This window comes from Echinops telfairi, unplaced genomic scaffold, assembly GCF_000313985.2.
Source record: "Echinops telfairi isolate 266 unplaced genomic scaffold, ASM31398v2 ScPeMD7_7459;HRSCAF=8497, whole genome shotgun sequence".
Taxonomy (NCBI): domain Eukaryota; kingdom Metazoa; phylum Chordata; class Mammalia; order Afrosoricida; family Tenrecidae; genus Echinops; species Echinops telfairi.
Window position 1 is genome coordinate 7,012,210 of NW_022111359.1, and position 10,665 is coordinate 7,022,874.

At 55.4% G+C, this 10,665-nt stretch overlaps 1 protein-coding gene across 2 annotated transcripts; it reads right to left on the minus strand.

The window, feature by feature from the left end:
- Positions 1-2,318: 2,318 nt before the first annotated feature.
- On the minus strand, positions 2,319-7,005 carry TNFSF14 (TNF superfamily member 14). 2 transcript variants are annotated; one of them, XM_004714237.2, is made up of 5 exons: positions 6,900-7,005; positions 5,014-5,018; positions 4,198-4,234; positions 3,870-3,911; positions 2,319-2,897 (listed from the first exon to the last, which is right to left on the minus strand). In XM_004714237.2, the coding sequence occupies exons 1-5, from the start codon at positions 7,003-7,005 to the stop codon at positions 2,470-2,472; spliced, it is 618 nt and encodes a 205-aa protein (XP_004714294.1). In that variant the 3' UTR covers positions 2,319-2,469. The 2 variants fall into 2 exon arrangements, with proteins under 2 accessions (XP_004714294.1, XP_004714293.1); XM_004714236.2 differs by lacking the exon at positions 5,014-5,018 and having other exon boundaries at positions 6,787-7,005.
- Positions 7,006-10,665: the final 3,660 nt, after the last annotated feature.

Genomic DNA, 10,665 nt, shown 5'->3' on the forward strand with positions numbered 1-10,665 from the left:
GAGGGGGCTGGGCCAGGCACCCTGGGGATGTCCCACCTCCCACCCACTCCGTAAAGAGAGGAGGTGGGAAACTCCTAACCTTCTGGGACAAGGGGACAATACTTCTGCCCAGGACTGAAGTCTGCACAGAAACCTATAACTCAAACAAGTCGGTGACGACCCTGTCCCCCACCACACCCCCAAACCCACCAGCGACGTTGAAGCTGGCTCCCAGCAACCCCCTAAGACAGAGCAGAGTGCCCCGTAGCGTTTCCAAGCCTCTCCTGGATGCAGACGGACATATCGTCGGTGGCTGGGCTCAAACCACCAACCTTGGGGTTAGTGGCCGAGCACTTGAACTGCAGCACCACTGGGGCTGTTTCACGAGAGGCCTACCCCGCGGACGCTGCCCAGCTGGGCCAATCTTCGTGACTATTTCTCAATCACCCCCAGATCCTGCACCCTGAGCGAGCTCTTACTTTCCACCACCACCACCAGCTACCCGACCTCCTTCCATCTCCATCACACGCAAGAGGAGGCAAAGACATCCAAGAGCACCAAGGTGCTGGAGGCAAAGAGGGACGCAGCAGAGTGGGTCACAGAGCCGTGTTCCTCGCCCCTGTCATTCCCTGTGGCAAGCACGAAACCAGGCACAGCGATCCTGTCGCCACTCATCCACCTACAGCAGCTGCGCCTTCATCCGAGGGCTCTAGAATGGGAACCTCCCCACTGCAGCCGCAGGCGGTGCACGCTCATTTGCACAGGCTGCCTGATGTGCTTGGAATTCATGATCCCCCTCTGGTTCACCCCGATGCCCTTCCTCCCTGGCTCCCACTTACCCCAAGCTTCCGGCTGCCCTGGATGTCTGCAGGGTGGGACCTCTCTCCCAACAGGGGTGGTGGGTTTCAGCGGAAGAGAGATTGGGCATGAGGTCTTTGGTGAACCCCATGCTTCCTGTGTGAGGGTAGGGCCTGAGAGGTTTAGGTTCCTGATCTGTGAAATGATCTTCCCGGATCATGACTACTCACCTCTGTTTCTGTGAGCAGCTGCGAATTTGTTTGGGGGTGACGCGCCACTCCCGTCCTACCCTCCCCTTCTCCTTGGGGACCTGGGGACCCGGTGACTCAGCTCCACCTTTCACCTAAGAATTGGACCGACCCAGGTGCACATGTGTGGCTTTTATTTCAAGGATCAGTGATCAAAGAGCTGGAGACAAAGTCTGGTTCTCACCTGGGTGTATGTTGGTCTTGGCTGGAGAGGAACCTTGGGCCAAGCTCTGTATGTGTGTGCGTGTGTGATACTGTGTGCATAGACGCGTGACCACGAGGCCGTGCTGCAATGTTGTCCTGTGTGTGGCTGTGTGCAAGGACTTGGCTCCGAGGTAATGTTTTCTGGCGGTGATTTCGATGTTGACATGCCCCACCTGTTTGGCTCTGTGTTTGCAACGCTCATGTGCAGCGGTGCGGTGGTGTGTGACCCGTGCAGCTGTGGCTGCTACCCTGTCATCTGTCCTGCTGCCCTGTGTTTTTGTGTGTGTGTGTGTGTGTGTGTGTCTGTGTGGCGATGTGTGATGGCTGTGACCATGAGGTAGTGTCTGCATCTGTGTGCTCAGAGCACTGTCTTGTGACCTGTGGGTGGCAGTGAGGGTTGTGTGTGGCCGAGACATGCGTGTGATCATGCGGTTGGGTGTGAGGCTGCGGCTGTGGATGGGAGACATCCGGGACTGTGGAGCAGCGCTGCCAATGGCCTGTGAGGCTGTGGGCGGGACTCGGTCTTTGTTTGCGGTTTCCTCCAACCAGCAGGCATTTCCAATGTGTCTGCTATGCGGCGGAGCAGACTGGCCACTGTGTGGCACTCCCGCTCTGGAGGGACATCGTGGTGCCCTGAAGCCTTCGGGAGATGGCACACAGGAAATCGGCCACGGTGGGAGTATTTACACCAGGGAAATTGGCAAACACCATAAAGCTGCCTCCTCCGGGAGGGGGGTGGGTGTCACATGTTTTACCAGGGCGTTGTTGGGCATACGTCTCTGAGCGTACCGCTGGATGGCAGGCTGGAGGACGGCCACCAGCCTGTAGGTGGGACTCGACGGTGTGACTGGATCCGTGGGTGCCGCTGGCTGGATCTCTCCACTGAAGTGGGTCCTGGTGATGAATCTGCCCCAACCCACATTCCTGAGGCAGGGGTGGGCGGTGATACTGCCTCACGTCTCCCCTGTCCTCTGATTCAAAAGCATAAACACCCCAACTGCCCCTGGTTCCTTCTTCCTGAGTATCAGGCAAATTAGCTTTACCCCACCCAAGTCTTGGTTGGGAGCATCCCATTTCAGGGTTGTCCTTGGCTGGACCTCTGCAGGCGCCTTCTGATCCTTCAGTCTTGCAAGCGGCTCTGTGCTTGGTCCTTGGTGGTACCTGCTGAGTTTGGGAGTCCCCCAGATTTCCCCCAAGGTCTGTCGGTGTCCCCCGGAAGCACCCTCTACGACCGCTGGCATCACACCATGAACGCCCCAAAGTAGGACCGTGTCCCGTCTCGAAGGCGGACCAGGTGATGTTCGGTCACACGAACCACCACCTCCTCCCCAGCTTCCAGGTGCACCACACCACCCAGGAAGCTGCTGTCCCACCAGATCCGGGGGCTGGCTGCCTGCCTGCAGAGGGACTGCCGGCTGACCAGGAGCTCCAGTTCCTCAGGGTAGCGGGGCGTGCGTTTGTAGAGGCTGTGAGTGACTGGCAAGTTTCTGGCCTTTCCATGAGGGCAGTCCAGGCCCCCCAGCTGCACCTTGGAATAGATGTAATAGTAGCCAGGCTGGGACATCACCAGGGCCCCATCGCGATAGTCCAGGCCCCTCAGGAAGGCCAGGCCCAGCTGTGTCTCCCACAGCAGTGGACCCCCAGTGGCTGTCCAACTGGCATTGGCCCCTGTGGAGAGATATGGGGGGGGGGGGCAGGCTGTTAATACATGCCCCAGGCAACAGGGCCCCAGGCCACTCCCCACCCACCCCTGAGCCCCATCTCAGTGCTAGACTTTAGGTAGGTGAACCCCTTCCTTTCCAATTTGCCAATGGGGAAACTCAGGCTCAGAAAGGCTTTGTTGTTGTAGGCGCAGCGGGGTCCTATGGGGCCAGTGTCCGTTCACAGCTGTGCCCTGTGACACAGGAGCACTGCCCTCTGGGGTTTCCCAGGCTGCAGGGGTGGGGGGAGAGGAGGCCGCCTGCTTCCGCAAAGGTGGACAGCATCGGAAATCCCACAAGCTTGGTTTCCCGGCCTCTCGATCTTTACGGAGGCCATTGTCAGTGGGTTCAGTTGGCAGCTACATGCTTCCCCTGCAGCACCACTGGCTTTGCAGGGGGGCGTGCACAGAGGTGCGGAGCAACGACGTGCCTTTCCTTGTGCAGGAACCTCAGGTCTCCTTCCCCGGAAAGGGAGCTATTAGCGGAGCTTACGCAGGGCTTGATAAACTAACCCGTGAGGCAGACTTGGTCTCTGGCACGTCACAAAGAGACAAAAACATCCCACAACCCACTGCAATCGAGTCGATGCTGACTTAGAGCGACCCTCCAGGCCAGAGTAAAAGCCTCATCTTTCTCCCAAGGAGCAGCGGGTGGTTTCAAACTGCTGACCCTTTGCGACACCACCAGCGTTCATCGTGAGCACTACACAGGCCTTTCATGGAATGAATGGAATTTAAAAGGAGTGAACCCCCCCACGCCCCACCAGCCCCGGGCCTTTCTGTGAACATCTATTGCATGAGGGTGAGTGAGGATTGTCCCAAACAGCAGTGACGAGGAGGCAAGGACCTCTCCAGGCATGAGAGGGGTCTGCCTGGTCTCCCCAAGACACCCCAACATGTCCCTTCCCGGGGCCAACCCCCAGACCCCAGAGTCCCCTCACCTGTGAGGTGTGCGGCTGGGTTGGTCTGGTGGGAACGCCGTTCTAGGGACAGAGAGTCAGAGGTCAGAGGGGAAGGCAGTGTGAGGTCAGGGTCAGCTCTGGACCCCCGCAGGGCTGGCACCTTTTAGGGGTCCCTGAGTCTGTCTCCCAGTGCCAGCCCCACCCTTCCTGAGTGGCCCAAACTTCCTCTTCTCAGGCCAGGGGGAGGGGCACCTGTGGGACCGTAGCCAGTTCTCCAAATAGTGTTGGGCAATGGTGGGGATGGGGGGGGAGGGCGGCGGCATGCAGCGTGGGAACCACTCTGTCCCCTCCCCGGGCCCTGACTCACCTCGAATCAGCTGCTCCCAGGAGCCAGCGTCTCCGGTCTGAAAGGTAGAGGAGCCCACAGTGAGGGGAATGAGGGCCACCCCTGATGTCACCCAGACACCCCTACACCACCCCAAACCCACTGCTGGGGAGTCAATACCAACTCGTGGCGACCCCACGGGACTGAGTCGTACTGCCCCAGAGGGCTCCCGAGGTGGCCATCCTCACGGAGCAGACAGCCTCTTCTTTCTCCCACGAAGGGAGCACCTGGTGGGTTTGAACCTCCAGCCTTTGGGTGAGCAGCTGAGCGCTTTAACCACGGTGCCACCCAGGCGCCTTTCCGCATCACAGACAGGTGGCTGTGAGCTGTACCGATGCCAGGCGCCACCCTCAGGTGTGCGCACAGAGCCGCATGCACACCTCCTAGCCTGGCGGCCCCAATGCCTCTCTGGGCCTCAGTTTCCCCCTCTGAGAGATGGAGGGGATCTGCTTAGGGCGTGAGGAATGGATTCGTGGAAACACCGCCAGTCCTCGGCACCTGTGGCTGTGGTCAGGTCGTGGCCCCGCCCTCCTCCCCCACCTCCCCGCCCTCCTCCCCCACCTCCCCGCCCCCAAGGAGCCCAGTGCAGCGCGGAAGAAGCTCCTTCTCAGTCCTGTGCTGCCTCTTTCATCTGCTACGGAGCCGACCACTGTGGTCCCTGGGCTGGATTCAGAAGGGGACCTCCAGGCCTTTCCTCCTAGTCTTCCTAGTCCGTCGTAACCTGGAGGCGCCACCGCACTGACGGGCAGGCTGCTTCCACGTGGGGCGTGCTAACTGAGCGAGTAAAACGAGGCAAACCTGGGCTACGTGGACACAAGCACCTGGACTACAGCTGGCCGGGGGACTCGGCGTGGCCCCGGGCACAGACCCAGACATTGACCCAGACAAGACACACGGGGGCCTCCGGTTGGTGGATCCCACGTGTCTGTAGTTCCAGACACCCACAGCAGACTGGTGTGCGCACAGACCGGCACCAATGCACAGACTGTGGCCGGGTGGCCGGGTGGATACTTGGACACAGGATGACCACACGGGTCACAGGTGGCATGGAGTCGGTTTCCACCCATAGTGACCTTATGCACAACAGAACAAGACACGGCCGGTCCTGAGCCATCCTATGCCTGAGCCCATTGTAGCCACAGTGTCCATCCATCTCCTCGAAGGCATGGGGACAGACATGGACACGTGGACGAGCACATGGACACATGGAAGGAGACATGGGCACAGGATCTAGGCACCAGCAGAAGGGCACAGAGACAAGATCGCCCGGTCACAGCCCTGGATACGTAGACTCACGGACACAGCTGACAGACAGGTCCCCAGCCAAACCAGAAACTGACACAGATGCTCAAAAAGGACAAGCTGTCAACCTCCCCCCATCCCCACCCCCGGGTGATAACCCAAATCAAATCAAACTCATTGCCCTCGTCGATGCGGACTCATGGCGACCCTACAGGGCAGGGTAGAACTGCCCCCGTGGGTTTCTGAGACTGGAAATGGGAGTAGAAAGCCTCATCTTTCTTCCAAGGAGCGACTGGTGGTTTCGAACTGCTGAGCCTGCAGTTAGCAAACCAAGGCGTAACCCACTACAGTGAACCCTCGCCACTTCGCGCTTCGACTTCCGCGGCTTCACTCTATCGCGGTTTTTGCGTCACAGCGCATGCTCTGTCATGACTGCCACCGATTGGCTCATACTGTACACGCTTGATGCCATAAATAATATAATAAATAATAAATGATCATTGTAACGTCCAAAATGTTTTACTGTATTTTCCCTTTTTCGTTTAATAAATTGGGTAATACGAGTGTCATGGTGACTAGAGGGTGTTTTTTCATGTCCTCTATGCTCTAACTACGAAAATATTTGATTTACAAATAAGGAATCCTACTTCGCGGAATTTCATTTATCACGGTAGGGTCTAGAACAGATGAACCGCGATAAACGAGGGTTCACTGCACACCACCAGGGCTCCTTAGATGATAATAGGGAGGCTGATCACAATAATAACTGATAGGAATACTAGGAGCTCCTGGTGAAGCAAACAGTTAGGCATTCTGATACCAACCTAGAGGGTGGCTGTTGAAACCACCCAGAGGGGTCTTGCAAGAAAGTCTCGGTGGTCTGCTTACCAAAGTTCATGGCCCTGAAACCCTCTGGAGCCCAGACGACCACTAGCCCACACTATTCATGTCAACGCCTATTCACGGGGCTTCTACAAGCAGCCACTCACTGCTGGGCACCACCCATGCCGTTTCTGTTAACTTTTTTACAGTTTTATAATTTTTGAAGAGAGAAGCTATGCAACCTATTTTTATAGCTTTATTTTATTGGCATATCATTCACGTACCTTCCAGCCCAGTGGTTGGAACAGAGTACAAAGAGTCACTACCACCGTCCGATTTAGAACACCCATGTTGCTTCTCCACCCATTCCCTGGCAACCCGGGACGTGAGTTCACTGGCCCCGAGCTCTGAGCTGGACAATCCCTAATCCTGTGCACATGCACCGCCACGCCCACCCCCCACCCCATCCAGATGCACAGGGACCCGGGAGCCCCCAGCCCCACTCACCGGTAGGAGCACATCCACCCTGTCCAGCCGCCAGTGCAGGTGCAGCAGGAACCAGCCCTGCAAGGCCAGCCCTATGCACAGAAGCAGCAACAGAAGGCCCAGGCCCAGCTGACCAGCACTGCAGGCTCGGCTCTGATGGCCGCGCCCCAGCCTGGTGAATGGGATGCCAGTCTGTCCATCTACCACGAACACCGAAGGCCGCACCACTGGGTCTTCCATGCCACAGCACACTGGCGCGCTGTGTCTTGTGGTCTTGGAGGAAACCGGGGTTGCCCAACAAGCCCTTCACTGGTATGCTGCAGGCTGGGTGCTCAAAGGCCTTTAGAACTAGGGTTTAGCCCCACCCCTTTCCCCTACACGCCTTCCCCTCCTTCCTGTCCTCCACCCACCCAGGGCCAGACTCACTCTCACTCACACCATGGCTCACTCTTTCCAGCAGGTTCTGAGAATGTGACTCAGGTGGCTCCCCTCTCAGCTGCTCTTTGGTCGCATCGCCAAGTCTTAGGGGGCGAGTCCTGGGTGCTGGGCACTGTTCCAGGCTCAGGGACCCTGCAGTAGATGAGTCTGAAGGCCCTGCCCTTGGGAGGCTGGTCTCCATGGGTGTGGGAAACTGCACCCATGCACCTGGGTACATGGTCTGCTCCCAGCACTGGTGACCACAGAGTGGCACGCCATCTCTACCATGATGCATGCCTCCCAAACATGCGGAAAAAGCACCTTAAGGCAGGTGGACAGATGCTTGTGTTGGACAGATGCTTGACTCATCTGGCATTTCAGGGAAGACACACTTATCTCAAAGAACATTTGCTCCTCTTGTCTCCTGTATGGTTTGTCCTTTGAAGCATTCTCTCTGAATGCTTGGAATACCAAGGTGAGTACACCGCCACCTGGGCTGATGTATATGATTAAGGAGAGGCTGGCGGGCCTCAAGAGCTACAAAACCCCACCGCACATCAGCCTACAGGCAACTAATCTTTGACAAAGGGCCTAAAAATGTCCCATAGGGTCAAAGACAGCATCTTCAACAAAGGGTGTTGGACAAGCTGGGGCCCATATGTAGCAGAATGAAACAAGACCAATGCCTTTCCCCAGGCACAAAGACGAACTCAAGATGGGCTAGTAGGAGGCACACTCAGCAGAAGACAAGATAGATGACTGGGACATGTGAAATTACATCGCTTATGCACATCCAAAGGCTTCGTCGGAGAGTAAAATGAGAGCCCACAGATTGGGAATTTTTTTTTTAACCAATGACCACACATCAGGAAAAGGGCCAATGACCAAGATATACAGAACTCGGCAACAGCTCAGTATGAAAATAACAAACGACCCAGTTCGGAAATGGGAAACAGACACGAACAGACCGTTTACCACAAATGAACGACAAATGGCTGACACACGATGGAAAATGCTCACGATCACCAGCCATGCCAATGAAAACCACCGTGCGACACCACGTTACACCTGCAATGCCGGCCCCGATCGAAAAAACAGAAAGAAAGAAAGCCCCAAAGGCTAGAGAGGCTGTGGAGAGATTGGGGCTTGTCTACACTGTTGGTGGACTTGTAAATACATGCAGCCACTGTGGAAAATGATTCGCTGATACTTAACGCAACTGGGGATTGAAATCCCACGGGATCCAGCCAGACCCCTATTAGGCATCTACCCTAAAGAAACCAGAGACACCACACAAGTGGAGGTGTGTTCTTGCATGTTCACAGCAGCACAGTTCACAATCGCAAGAAATGGGAAGCAGCCCAAATGCCCAACAGGGTAGGAATGGGTAAACTATGGTACGTATGCACAATGGAATACGATGCATCCCTACAAAGCAGTGATGAACAACTGTTCTATGGATCCACTCTGATCCGGAGAAGCACCAATTAAACAAATCTTAGGGATCAATTCCCAAACAAAGGGGTAGCATGCCTGCCTACCAGCCATGAACCATACATTACCCTCCTTGTGTGCACTTCTAAGAACCACCTTGAAAGAGGACATCTCACATCGGCTGGGGGTCACTTCTTAAAGAAGGGGGGAAAGCTTGGTGCTCTACAACATTGAGATAAAGCTGCGACAAACCAACAGGCCCTCCACAGGAATGAGAGAACCACCGTACTGGAAAATCAAGCCCAAACCAGGGGGTCTCCTGGTCTCCAGGAACATCCACGATTTACAAGAGACACTGATAGTTCTGCTGGTGAATGTGGTGGGTGAGTGGGGCGGAGCAACCTCATGGTGGGAAGGGATACTAAACAGTGAGTGTAGGGAAGCCAGGGGGACACTGGGACAGATTTCATGTTCCTGGGTAGACACTGCAACTACGTTTCTACCAAACCCTCGGTGAACCATGCCATGGTCTAAGCACCACGATGCCCTTGGATGCCAGCCTCGCAGGCAGCATGGCATCCCCCAGGGCCCACCCCAGAGAAACTCAACAGAGAGACCCAAATGAATGGCTTGAGCCCTTCCTGGAAGCTGCCTGCACCCTTGGGCTGAGGACTGGGGTACTTACATGGGAGAGGAAGCAGAGAGTGGCCATCCCGGGGCTGTGGAAGTGGCAGCTATTGGACCTTCAAGGTAACCCCTGGCTTTGTGGGTGTATGTGTGAGTCTGGGTAGACTAGAGGAACAACCCCACAGAAACTCATATGTATAAGAGAGAGTGCTATATAAAAGGTAAGTGTACATTAAGAAAGCAGCCCAACCCAGTCCAGTCCAAGCCCGTAAGTCTGACATTAGCCCATATGTCCGCACCAATCTACAAAGTCCTCCTCCATCTCACAAAACACATGCAATGACGCCGACTGCAGGAGGAAAGCCAAGTCAGGGAGCGTGTCAGCATCTCAGCGGTGGCAGGGGTCTCCACGTGCTGCTCCAGCACCCAGGGCTGCATCAGGGTAGGTCCACGTGGCTTCTCCTCAGGGATGTCTGGCAGGAAGTGAGCCTTGCCAGCTGAGGAAAAGAACTAGCTAAGGCAGCCACACACTGGTCCAGCCATCAGAAAGCAAGAGACCAGAAAACGAGGAAGGCGAGGCTCACCGAGCCATTTATCTCTCTGCCCTTCCATTCACCCCACTTGTGAATACCGTCCAGTTGGCACAATAAACCTTACCTATCACAGAGTACAATGTAAAGGGACCCAGAATCACCATGTATTTAGTACCTCTGTGCCCACCTTGCATTTGATATGACAGGCTTTGAGCTGTTGGGCAGGAAGCTACACTTGTAAGAATTGAGACAGGAAGCTTCCCCCTGGCACCAATCCCCAGGGTAGGCAGAGCTCCATCGATTAGGAAGTCAAACTGATCGTGGCTCACAGTGGAACTGCACTCCCATGGACTCCTCCTACCGACAGTGTCTGGAGTTCCGTGTCATTGGAAAAATTGTTGATCTCATCAATGCAATCGTCTTAGCCCCTAGGGGGCTGCTTGACAAGGTTTCTCTTTTTTCTTTTCCTGCCTTTCGTTTGTTTGTCTTTGTTTTTGTTTGTTTGTTGCTGTTGTGTGTGGAGTTGGTCTCACGGAGTTTTGTTTTGTCATAAGACAACCACAAAGTAAACCCCAGTCATGCCTAACTCATGGACAAACAGATGGATTCTGGCCCCAATCAAAGAACAGCTAGTTCTGATTACCTCCCCTTCAGGAAGTGATCACTGAAGCTAAGGGAGCTACAGCAAAGTGTGGTGAAGAAAGCAGAGGGTGCCTGGCTATCAATTGGAATCGTGACTTGGGTCTTAAAGCCTTGTATTCAAACCAGCAGCCATCTAAGTGAGGGGTCAGCTAAGTCCACATCGAAGAAGCACACCAGCCTGTGTGATCCCAAGATGAAATCACAAAACCCAAATATGACGAAGGGAAAAGTATCCGAGCTTAAATGG